The following is a 12,658-nucleotide window of genomic DNA, read 5'->3' as shown; positions in this document are numbered from 1 at the left end:
CACACGCTCGGCATTAGTATCAAAAAGGAATAACGTTTAAGGTCAACAGCAGAAAGAAGTACGGAGGCCAACATATTAAATAAAATGTACTTTATTTTTAATATATCTTTTCCCCAGTCCCAAATACAATCCCAACGCAAAGCAGACCCCCCACCGTGTTAGCGGTTAAAACAAGGGATACGTAAACATGTCTTTTTAAAATGCATTTCTGTTCAATATTGACATAATTGGTATTGTGTACATGCTCGGACATAGAGAAGGACAGACAGGAAGCCGGACGGTAGACAGACGAGAAAGACAGACGGACAGAAGTGCAGACAGAGGGACCGTCCTTCTGGCAGGACGATTAAGTCTCCAGACCTTTGAGGAAATCCCTGGAACGAGAAAGCAGTGGTAGAATCGGTTAGATACATGCACATGCACGTGTTAGGTGCAAGTGTGCGTGTCGCGTGAGGGCCTGAGTTCCCTCACATGCGTGTGTCAGGTGCGCTTGTCAGGTGCACATGCGCGTGTTAGGTGCACATGTGTGCTTGTCACGCGGCACATGTGTGTGCCGCGTTTGACACGTGCGCTTGTCACGTGCGCGGGACTCACCCCAGGAGCTGGACCAGGTCTGGGTCCAGGTAAATGTTGTCGTGGGCGTAGCCCAGGGCGGCGCGGTAGGAGACCATCTGGACCCGGGCTTCTGCGTCGGGACGCCCCTTCTGGGCCCCCAGAGCGATCTGGTACAGCTGGGGAACACAGGAGGGCCAGTCAGATGTTACTCACAGGGGCCTTATGAGGCAGCGGTCATGTGTACCTCCTGGGATAGTGACATAGTGAAATAGATTATGTTTACCTCCTGGCCCATGTGGTAGGGTAGAATATTGTCATCCTCAGCATGAAGAACAAGGAGAGGACTCTCCAGCCTCTTCAAACTGGGTAGAAAACAAACACACACACACACACACACACACACACACACACACACACACACACACACACACACACACACACACACACACACACACACACACACACACACACACACACACACACACACACACACACACACACACCATGAAATGCGTGTTTTATTCATTGGAGCCTAGTGTACTTTAGCCTGCGGTTAAGATGAATAGCGGTTTAAGTAGTTAAATAAACAGGTGGTTAGACTCACTAACCACCTGACTCACTTCTCATCACTGGCCAACACTAGCTTGTTCTTCTCCAGGGTCTCTGTGAGCAGGTTTTTAACCCCAGGCAGAAGGGAAAACATCTGGAACAGTAAACATTGACTAACGTTTTTATTCTGCACATCTGCCGGAATCAGAATTTAAATGCATTCATTGAAAATGGTGTTGTTTTGGTGTATGATTTTATTGAGTGATTTATCCTAAGAGCCTTGCAGGTCAGGGTTAGGTACCAGGTACGGGGTGGTAACAGTGGGGTTAGATCCCAGAACCTCTGGGCTCTGACCCTCACCCTGCTCACTGAGGTAGAACCAGGGGGGGGGGGGGGTGCGGGCTGACTGTACCTTGGCCAGGACATGGCACTCTGTAGCCTTCCTAATGCTCGTGTACGGAGCTTCGAGAATCAGGGCGTCCACAACGGAGCCTGCCACACGGAGACGGTGATGACGAAAACAACAACAACAACATATGACCTAAAGTCAATGAAGCAGGCGGTCTAGAGCCGAACCACCTCACCTTCCTCCTGGGACTGCAGCGCTGCGTTGGTGGCCACTCTATAAAAAAGGTCCGACAATTAATTTAGATTAATCACTCACTTGAGTCTTTTTCCAATTAAAGCTTTTCCAGTTTTTTTTCCCCTCATTAGTTGATGAGTGACGGCGAGTCTGTCAGCAGAACCTGACAGGCGGCGAACGAGCGACTCACCCCGTGCCCAGCGAGTGCCCCCACAGGTAGACGTGGCTGCCGCCACTGTGCTGTTTGGCCCAGCGGTACAGGTAGAGGGCGTCGGTGGTCAGGCCCGCCTCGCTGGGCTCCCCGCTGGAGTCGCCGAACCCTGGGGACACATTAATGGTGCAGTAGGGGAGACGTTAAAGGTGCAGTAGGGGAGACGTTAAAGGTGCAGTAGGGGAGACGTTAAAGGTGCAGTAGGGGAGACGTTAAAGGTGCAGTAGGGGACACGTTAAAGGTGCAGTAGGGGAGACGTTAAAGGTGCAGTAGGGGAGACGTTAAAGGTGCAGTAGGGGAGACGTTAAAGGTGCAGTAGGGGAGATTCAGGGGCTTTCATGGGAGCGTCGTCGGGGTGTCCTAGTCCGGCCACCAGTCGGCTCTTGGTGAGCGAAACAAGCTGTGAGAATAGCGTCTCTGGTTGACTGCGCCTGCCTTCTGTATGAGACCACTTTGGTTTCAGACCGCTCCCGGCTCATTTCTGACCAATCAGGGCCTCTCTTTCCTGAATGATTCGGGGAAATCGTCATTCTTGTCAACACTTATCAATGGAGGAGAGACGCAAGAAGGAAAAGGTGGCAAGAAGCAGATAGGGAGGTGCATTTTATTAGTTGTTCAGTTTTAAAATCTTGCTCTCTCCTTTCTGATTTCAAAACCATGTTGATAATATGTATCGATATATATATACACTATATAGGTACACTAGAGGCCATGGGGAAATCAAACTACTAAAGTTGTTTTTGTATACTGAACGGTGTTGAGCAACATACTGGCACGCCCGTCTGGTTTGCAAAAAGTAATACTGGTCTTGAATATGTGCCATAACGTACAAGAGAGCCTATATATCCAACAGAAGATTCCAATGAGGTTTCAACCTCACAGTGCAGGACTCATTAGTTCAGAGTATTTTTTTTCGTAAATGTAAATGTCAATAGGATATTGATCCGAATGACCTAGAGTTGCTTTAGTGAAACCAAAACGACCCGCTCCTCAGGACAGAATGGAACGTAAAAGATCCGTCTCGCCGGACCCCTGAACACCGGTGTTCTCCTCTCAAACCAGGCACCAAGCTCCCCTAATTTTGTTGTTCTGCTGTTCCGAGCGGATTGTTTACAAAGACTGCCGTCTTCGTAAATAATTACTAGGACGGTTGCCTTGGTAACGACGGTCTCCCGCGATCCAATGTACCTGCGAGCGACCCACACACGGATAGAAATGGGATAGTTTACCTCTGTAGTCAAAGGACACGACGTGGTATCCAGCCGCACTCAGGATCTGGAACACAGACCCAGTGCCAGTGGTCATTTATTCATAGCGTGAACAAACAGGAACATATTGTCTGGTTATTCCAAGTAACATGCACCTTTCGAGGTTCATTGTCTGTGTGTCATCGTTGGAAGCCCCTTACCTTAACCAGTTCCACTCTGTGGTGGATGGCCCTGTAGAAATAAACACGGAAGAAAAACTAGATTTGTAATTTGTAATTTTTGTTGGTTCTACGAACGAGAGACCGTGACGATGTGTTGATGTGTTAGTGTGTTGGTGCGCAGCAGTCAGTGTTTAATGGGAGATCCTGGGAACACAATTTTTTGGTGTGTGTGTGTGTGTGTGTGTGTGTGTGTGTGTGTGTGTGTGTGTGTGTGTGTGTGTGTGTGTGTGTGTGTGTGTGTGTGTGTGTGTGTGTGTGTGTGTGTGTGTGTGTGTGTGTGTGTGTGTGGGGAAACCATGGCCGGGGGCCCCACCTGGTCCCTGTGTTGCCATGGAGATAGACGATAACAGGACGTCCGTCTGCGAGGGCCTCCTGGTACCACTCGGAGCCCTTCCCAGCGGAGTGCTCCCATTGGCTGACCGGGAGAGTATGCCTAGGGGAGAAAGGAGATGTTGGTCGATGATTTGGCTGCACCTCAATGTTTTTCTATTATGCAAAAGAAGCTATCTGAATGTAATTGAGAGGGTGAGGGATTAAAGTGGGCCTTTTGGACTCCCAGGACGACCACATAAGCCACTAATGACCACTAACTAAGAACATGCTAAAGTCAGAAACACACTCAGAGAGACAGAGAAAGAAAACGGGTTAATGTAAACATGTAAACATTGAGATGTTGGGGCAACGTAACCATAGAGTAGCACACTAGACCTGTGTTGCAAGACATATCCTCCGTGTTGCTGTCAAAGCCTGTTTAATTTACTGGCAGCACGGTCGGTTTAATGCATTAGGGGCCTGACTAATCCCGCACGCGTGCTGTTGCAGAACTCAAATCAAGCATCCAGTCCGCTTGCTCTCATTATAATATGTGGTGTTGGTGACAAGTGTCGCTACGTGACTAAGCACCCTTGTAGAGGCCAGGTAAGGGAGAGGGACATGACTGACCACACGCCCACCGAGACGCCCTCCTCCGTGGGTAGGTAGAGGTTGGTCGTGTGGTTCAGTATCTTGTCCGGCCTGCTCAAGTCCACGAAGAAAGGGACCTTCACTGGAGACCGCAGCGCGAAGACAAAAGAGTTATTGACATCCTGACGTCTGTGCACGCATACACTACGGTCTCATGCACACATTGCTGCAGAAACATAAATTACGTTGTGATACATTTATAGGTTAGGAACAACACGATTATTGCATGAATTGTTTTGTGGTCTACTGCTATGCCTGCAGAGTTAAACACTAACACATACACGAACACACTCGACTTACACAGATGGGAATAAACCACGTGTCCCAGTATCCAAGGAAATAGGTAGATTATGATTGGTACAGAAACGTAGACCGTGATCAGAAAGATGACCGCCCTCTTCATATTTACAGGACTCCGGTGCTCTTGTGCGACTTGCTCCCCGCGGACATCAACTCCGATCTCCCTCTAGCAGCACTGAGCTCGGCAATGAACCAGACTCCCGGTGTACTGTATTTCCGGATTGTGTGAAAGGAGCCGCTCGTCAAGTGGGGTCCAAGTTAAAGGGATAGGCAATTTACTGCAGCGCTATTGGCTCAGACCGCAAGACGCAAGTGCGTAGACATGCCGATACTTCAACCGTCCGAAGAGGCGTGTGATCGAAGTTTGATAATAATATCAAAATGTCCCCTTACGAGTCATTAGTGGTTACTTACTAGACAGTCCACCGCAACCACGTTCAGAAAATATAGCTCTGTCATGTCTTATCTAAGAGATACCGGTAATCCTCAAAATGAATTAACGCCGGTTCCACTTCACACCACTAGGTGGTGCTGTTAGGCTTCTATAAATTCACCAGTTGGTAATCTGACATTTTTACTTTGCACCACTAGGTGGGGCTGTTGAGCTAATGTAAAAGCACCAGTTGGTAAACCTAAACTGTCCACTCTAAACACTGAGGAGAAAAGAAGTTGAACGCTCAGGGATTACAGAACAAGTTATTTATCATTCGACAAAGTGCCGAAGTATGTACTCATTGATGTATTTAAAAAAAACAACGATAAATACGAAATATAAAAACATTATAGAATAACAAATTATTAAAAGTAGCCTTCATTTATTTTTTTACGAATATACCCATTAATCTATACTAGTATGCATACGACCATTCAAACGGTCTGGTGCACATGGTGCGACCGGACCGTAGGGGGCCAGCGTGGGTCGCGGTGGGTGGCCGGCCTGACCAGTGGACGTCGCGGATACGACTCTTGGTCTCCTCCCCTTCCTCTGCGAGGAGCTTTTCAAAATCCGCTACCAGCACAAGAGGATGCTTCATGCTTCCGCGGACACAAGGCAGTAGTGGCGAAACAACATCGCTAGTGTCCCGGAAAAAAAGAGTCGTGTGAGACACGCCGCCGCCGCCTCCCCTTCCCTAAAACCAGGTTTAATCCGCACTGAAGAGGATTTAAGGACCAACAACTTCCTTCATGGTGAAATGTTGTAAAAAGTTTGATTTTTTCACTTATCCACGCATCTCCCAATCTCGGTCCAGGCGCAGTCTGGAGCTCAGCCTATTTGGTGAGGATGAAACCGCTTCCGTCGTGTTTTGTGTTTAAACTTTATGGCTTTTTGTGCTCTTTTGTGCGTTATGTTGGTCTGTATTCAACATTTAGATGAGTTTTGATCAAGCACTGTCCGTTATTTCACGATGGTGGCTGATTAGCTCATTAGTTCCAAATGTCCTGGTCAAACGAAACTACATTCGTAATTGAGAAATATTGAATCATGGCCGAATTGTTTGTCTATCAATGTTAACTCCAGTTTAGTATTTAGGTGATTTAAACTCATTTTATACACAACTACCCATTTTGCCCTGTTTAATTGATGCCATGTGTTGAAATTCGATGACTCTTGCTGCACACGTAACGTTAGTTTCAGTATTGCAATGGAAGCGATAGGGCCAATAAAATGCGGTCCCGACGGCCGACCCTTGTCGATTGTGTTTTAATCTCAAGTGTAAGTGAAGGCTGGCCAGGCGGTGCTCGCGGCCGGGGATTAACCTCCCCACCCTGTCTGCGAGAGCCCACGGCTCCCTGGACGACAGCTGTCACTCAGCTGAGCTCACGAGAACTTCCTGTGACTCAGAAGAAAACAAACACTATCAAATCTCAGTAAAAACTCTTTAAATCGATGGGTATTTGTAAAAATCGATGTCTATAATACAATTCAGGCAAAAAATGATAAATTCTATAACTTTCAAATTCTATATACCGGTAGATAAAATACACTTAACATTGACTCACCATTTTATTTTATCAATACATATCAAAGATACAATTGAGGTTAAAGAGTATTCATTACATTATGAAAGGTACAATTATTAGTTAAGGTCTCTTCAGCTGATTGAGGATTGATATTTTGCATTTGGTTTCTGCAGATGCAAAATAATATTGCATGCTTCAAGCTTCAAGCATCTATGGTTGAAGGGGGGGTCCTAGACTCTGGGGGGGTGGGGGCGGGAGCAGCTGGAGCACGGACATGTTGGGGTGAAGATGGTGGGAGGGTGGGGGTGCTAAGATGGATGCGTGCAGGACACACACAAATGACCCTAAACTGGGTTTAACATTGTGTGTGTTTCATGCTCTTATGTTAATAGCGCAGATCCTGGTGTTTTGTTGTGGACATTTTTCCTTACAATGTTGGTTGCATTCTGCACATTCTGTACATCTTCTTTCTACCTGTCTGTTAGCTCAGAGTCCCACGGCTAACCTTGGGTGTATCTCAGGGCCCACAATGAACCGGTATATATGGAGCTCTCCTTGCTTCGCTCTCTAGGTCTTTAATTTGGAGTTGGCTAGTGACTATTGGTTATGTGTTTGGAGTTTTAGGGGGTAACTGCTTTGCATGGAGCCTCTTGTGCTTCCAGCTGAACTGAAGGGGACAGCTTATTAAGAATAGGAACAGGAAGGCAACATTTCAGCCATAGATGGCAGGGCGAGTGGGACTTCCTCCTATGCTTTGGAGGTTCCTGGAGCTGGTCTGTGCGTTTTTGGGGTTTGGGTGGATGGGCAGTGCCTCGGTTTAAAGGGGTGTGGGAGACCCGGGTAGATCCGGTCTGTGTTGAGACCCAGGTAGACCTGTTCTTTGTTGGGGTGCTGCCCCTCAGGCTGGCTCTCAGCGCTGCTCTTTGTCCTCATGGCTGCTGTGAAAGGTGTTCAGTATGAAGACGCCAATTGAACACTTTAGCACCTCTCTGTTGTGGATCTGGAGGGTTCCTTTGTACTCTGGATGTTGTCCACCTTTTGGGCAAACGCCTTTGACCCAATCATGAGACCAAACACTTTTATCATTTGCAACATTAAATGTTTACATTTTTTTCATCACAATACGGGAGCCACTAGACACACTTGTGTCGTTGTGCGTCCGCTTTAAACAAGCTTTTCTAACTTGCTATAAGGAGGTTGTTGTATCTCTGGTTTGTCGAGGTCGTCGTTCGTCGCCATAGAGATGGCCTTCACGCTAGTGTTTTTATCTTGGCCGCCTCCAAATCGAAGTTTTGCTTGTTTTTGATGCAAGAGTGTGAATGTCTTTCCTACCTCATTAATAATATGGGTCTAGATTTGACATCCTTTTTGATTATCGTTGACCATTGTCCCTGAGTCCCAGTAGAACGACCACGTTGTTTACAAAATGTTTTAGGAAGGGACGTCAAATGAGTGTTTGGAAAAATCACGGCCTGAAAAATCAAGGAAAAGTCAGAGCGTTGGTCTTCATCATTGTCCCGGGATTTCCGTTCTCAATTGGTCCGTTTTTAAGAAAATTCTGTAAATTGGGACAATTTCTCACAAGAAGCAAAGTTTCATGTCATTTTCCATCACAATTTTTCACGACGCAAAACCCCAACCTAGCCTGGCATGATGCCTCCCCTTGAGTGGACCATAAGCCACTACTGTTTGTTACATTAGATTCTGGGTATTAAGCAGACGTTTTTATCCAAAGCAACTCACAATAAGTACAATTGTCAGACGGAAGAGAGACGGTATATCGCTGTCGATGGAGTAAGGATGTTCATAGAGCCAAGTGCCAACCACAACAACCGCTAGGTTAACCCGTTCCCCGTACACAACAAAGACCGCTTGGGTAAGGTGCTACACAGTGTGTTTACGTGTTTGTTTGTGCCCAGGGCGCTGGGATGGACTCGGAGCCGGACCAGTACGAGGAGCAGCTGAAGGAGGTGTTCGAAGGCTTCGACGCCAGCGGCGCCGGCGCCCTGAGCCCAGACGAGCTGGCGGCCCTCTGCTATTCGCTGCAGCTCGGTGAGGCCACGCCCACCCTGCTCGGCACGCTCCTGCAGGACCAGGACCAGGACGGGAGCGGACCCTCCATACGGGTAAGGGCACCCACTGGGGGTGGGAACAGGGGGGTTTGATTAGCCAATAGGATCAAAGGGAGGATGAGGGAGACGGCATTTTGGGGAAAATATCCCCTGCCCCCCTCTGACTCTATTTCCATTTATTTAATTTGCGTCACATAAACATTTGACAGAGGTTTTTATTCAAAGTGACTTACATTAAGTGCATTTGTCAGTAGAAGTGAAACAATATATCACTGACAGTAGAGTCAGGATGTTCATACTAGAACCAAGTGCCAAGCACTACCCACAAAGCAGGCTGCGATTAGCTAGGCTCAGATAGGATTCACTCTTCATTTTGTTGTTATAGAACCATAAAACATCACAGCTCTCCGTTATTTATGTTATTTTTTTATTGTTTTTTGCAGAAACTCGTAAGCGACGCCATCGTTCAGATATTCCATTCCAGCTTCTGGGGCAAAATGGCGGGTAATTAGTGCTGTGCCATCCTCCCTAAGGGGACCCTTTAGGGACTCGATGGAGCCCTGTCTCACCGCGGTCCTTTGTAGCCCTGAAAGCCGCCCTCCAGGTCAGACCTGGACCAGGTGTGGGGCTCCCCCTGCCAGTGGAGCACCCCTCTTGGCTCTCTTTGTGTCTCCAGGCCCTTTGGGTAGCTTTTGTCAGCCTCCTCCCCTGGTTGAAGAGAGAGAGAGAGGGGGGGAGGTGTGCGCCTCATCATCCCAGGTGTCTGTCGTCACGACAACCGAGTCGGCTAATCACCATTCTCAAGTGGGTCTGTGTGAGGAAGAGTCTTCTTTGTGGGGGGATCGCCCTCCTGGCTTCTCGATGGCCAGGAGGGATCTGATGGGAGTGGGACGATGTGGGAGAGAAGAGGGTCTGGATAAACGGGGTCCCACATCAAACGAGGCTTTGATGCCTAGTGCTCCTCTACTCTGCTCATGGCTCTCCTGGAAGGTGTGTGTGTGTGTGTGTGTGTGTGTGTGTGTGTGTGTGTGTGTGTGTGTGTGTGTGTGTGTGTGTGTGTGTGTGTGTGTGTGTGTGTGTGTGTGTGTGTGTGTGTGTGTGTGTGTGTGTGTGTGTGTGTGTGTGTGTGTGTGTGTGTTCGAATATTTATTAATAATATTTTGATATTCAATAAGACCTGGATTGGGCTTCGCAAGGTTTGTTTACCGGCGTTGCTATGGTTACCGGTCCTGCGTGTTCCAACGGTTTATTAGGTTTCTAATAAATCGCTGTCTTATCAATACTTCATTCACTGCCTCTTCCGTGGTCATTACAATATTATGGATAGACTGTGTCGGGTTCTCCGACGTCTCTCCCTCTTGGCCTGCCCATAACAGGTTCGAATATTAAGGGCTGCCTAATATTCGTTAGAATTTTGATTTATTTTTTGATATTCGAATAACGAAGTTCGGGGTGTGTGTGTGTGTGTGTGTGTGTGTGTGTAAGATCATAAGATCAGGGGGGGGGGGGGAAGGGTGTATGGTTGGCTGGGGGGGCGGGGTGGATAAGATCAGGGGGGGGGGGGGGGTGGTGGTGATCAGCTGGCTAACTGCGTTGTTTCCAACAATGTCAAGTCCCCCTCCCCACACTCCCGGCCCCCCCACGTCACCCAAAGTGGTCCCCCCCCCCGGGGACACAAAGGAAACCTCCGTCTCCTGTTCTCCACTGAGCAGCTGTTGATTCAGGAAGAGGGTGACCTCACATCTCCACCTCTCCCCCCCCCCCCCTCGCTCAACCCCCGGCCCCCCCCCCCCCCCCCAAACACGTCCACACGGCGACCCCTCCCAGCGCCATGGGCCAGCAAGCGAGCGAGTGAATCAAATCTTTGGAATTTGATGAGCTTTATTTTTGGGGGGTTTCCTGTGTTGACTGCAGGCTGAAGGAAAGATGTTGTGGTTCGCTTTGTTAACATGGTGCTACACTCGTTCTATTAGGTGTGCATTATATTTGCGTTTAGCAGATGCCTACATCCAAAGCGACTTACAATAAGGGCATTTGTCAGAGGAAGAGAAACAACGATATATCGCTGTCGGTACAGTCAGGATGTTCATAGAACCAAGTGACAAGCACCGACAATTGCTAGGTTGACCCATTCCCTCTATACAATAACAATAGCTAGAATAAGATCCTAGACGATGCTAATTACTATTTTTACGTGCAAGGACGTACAACATTCAATAAATGCGCAAGAGTGTTGTGAGGAGGGGTAACGCTTCAACTACCGGCACAAAGGGGACTGGATTTCGATCCCAGCCCATCGCATCCATTCTCTGGAAGTCTCTTGAGATGACGGCGTCTTCTAAATGACTAAATGTACCCGTTCTTATGATCCACGCTATAACCCCCTGTCGTTGTGTCTCCAGGTCGACTTCCACCAGTTCAAGAACGCCCTGATCCAGGTCCTCTCCTCCACCATGGCTAGCTCACCCACCCAGTGCCCCAGCACAGCACCTGTACCCCCTCCCCCAGCAGGTAAGAGGGGTCCCCTCCGGACTCGCATCGCTACCGAACCTCCAGCCCGAGCTACACATGGATAGATGGGTACTTTATTGATCCCCAGGGGAAATTCAGAGTCACGTTAGCTTGAACACAACGCCCACAGCATACACAGACAACATAAACAAAATGATAAAATAAAATAAAGAATCCGCATGGATAATAAAAGATATGCTGAGGTGCTCTTGGTTAATGCGTGTCATGAAGGTAGTGCAAATAAGTATGTACAGCAGTGCAGGGAGCAAATCTAGAAGCCACCATTAAATATGTACAATAAAAAGGAATAATGCATATTAATATGCAAGCGTATGAATAATTTAAAAAGTAAATCATTGCTACATGGGTACACGCGAGCTAACCAAGCATCACCATCGGGCCGTCGGCCATGTTGCTAATGGTCATCGGGGAGTAAATGTCAACATTAATCATTCAGCAAAGAATCGAAATTCAGTAATAAAGGTTTTACCGTCAATGTCGATAAGCTGGCTCAGTAAATGAAGCGTGTTGAGAGCGAAGGGGTCTTGTCTAGAGGGGCGCACAGACTGCTGTTGCAGAGAAGATGACATTCATTCATTCCCGATTCCTGAACTTGAGTATCGGCCAATACGGAGGGTATACAGATACAGCATCCAGCGTTGCAAATGCTAATAGCTCTTGTTCTTATTGAAGGGTTCTCTTACGATGCCAGCAATGTATAGTCTGTTTACTTGCAAGATCATTTGCATCAATAATCTATTATTAGAATAATAAATTAGTATCCTTTTAGTTAAGTGTAAGCATCCATGTTTTTCAGACTTAATAGCTCAAACCCACGTAGGTCGATGATGACCCGTTTCCTTTTCCTGACTTTCCTTTCCGACCATTAACGAACGCAGCATAACATCGGACGTCATGTGACGGTATCGGATCAGTGAATATAGACCTTCGTACTCGCCGATACCCAATACTGCATCTTGGGCAGTATTGGAGGAATTTCCGATACTGGTATCGGAACAGCTCTCTCTACTAAGTTAGCGAGCCTGACCACCAAACCGAAACGCCAGTCTGCCTCGCGGTCTGTTAGCAAACTCATTGACAACAGCGACAGCCTGTTCCAGATCAGACAAGAGGATCAGGATCTAAATACTCATACAGGCAGCAGAACGCTAGATCTACTGTAGAGCATGAAGCCTCACCCCCACCTACTCCTTAAACAGGCCCTCAAAACCCACCTTTTTAAGATTGCTTTCAGCATAACCTTCTTCTTTCATAACCTTCTTCCCTTCTCTCCCCGTCCTCCTTTAAAGTTGTTTTACTAATATACGTTTTTAATAAGTTATTTTATTTTGTGTTCCCTTTGTAAAGCCTCTTTGAATATTTAGAAAAGCGCTATATATATCGAATGTGTTGTTGTTATTATTATTATTATTAATGAGGTGTATCTGAGATCAATGCCAGTAGTTATGTTTACGTTTCCCTAGCGATCGTTGCTGTGCATTCATGTGTATTTCCTGAAGGAC

At 47.4% G+C, this 12,658-nt stretch overlaps 2 protein-coding genes across 5 annotated transcripts in view; one reads left to right on the top strand and one right to left on the bottom strand.

Moving 5' to 3' along the window:
- Nucleotides 1-69: 69 nt before the first annotated feature.
- Nucleotides 70-5,019, bottom strand: LOC130382910 (lysophosphatidylserine lipase ABHD12-like). Its single transcript, XM_056590881.1, has 12 exons — nucleotides 4,591-5,019; nucleotides 4,270-4,372; nucleotides 3,641-3,760; nucleotides 3,307-3,337; nucleotides 3,128-3,173; nucleotides 1,878-2,007; nucleotides 1,689-1,726; nucleotides 1,517-1,596; nucleotides 1,176-1,258; nucleotides 839-917; nucleotides 595-731; nucleotides 70-374 (listed from the first exon to the last, which is right to left on the bottom strand). Exons 1-12 carry the CDS (start codon nucleotides 4,691-4,693, stop codon nucleotides 347-349), a joined length of 978 nt encoding a protein of 325 aa, XP_056446856.1. The 5' UTR covers nucleotides 4,694-5,019; the 3' UTR covers nucleotides 70-346.
- Nucleotides 5,020-5,521: 502 nt separating this feature from the next.
- nin (ninein (GSK3B interacting protein)) overlaps nucleotides 5,522-12,658 on the top strand; it is a 34,508-nt gene continuing 27,371 nt past the window's right edge. For 2 of the 4 annotated variants that reach the window (XM_056590784.1, XM_056590787.1), the window contains exons 1-3: nucleotides 5,523-5,866; nucleotides 8,472-8,678; nucleotides 11,027-11,135. In XM_056590784.1, the coding sequence (XP_056446759.1) occupies nucleotides 8,481-8,678; nucleotides 11,027-11,135 (307 nt within the window). In that variant the 5' untranslated portion in view covers nucleotides 5,523-5,866; nucleotides 8,472-8,480. Of the gene's footprint in view, nucleotides 5,867-8,471; nucleotides 8,679-11,026; nucleotides 11,136-12,658 lie in introns of all 4 variants that reach the window. The other 2 variants (XM_056590786.1, XM_056590785.1) reach the window with 2 other exon arrangements.

The sequence above is a fragment of the Gadus chalcogrammus genome, chromosome 5, assembly GCF_026213295.1.
Source record: "Gadus chalcogrammus isolate NIFS_2021 chromosome 5, NIFS_Gcha_1.0, whole genome shotgun sequence".
Taxonomy (NCBI): domain Eukaryota; kingdom Metazoa; phylum Chordata; class Actinopteri; order Gadiformes; family Gadidae; genus Gadus; species Gadus chalcogrammus.
The sequence above is the reverse complement of the archived record's forward strand: the minus strand, read 5'-3'. Positions and strand labels throughout refer to the sequence as shown.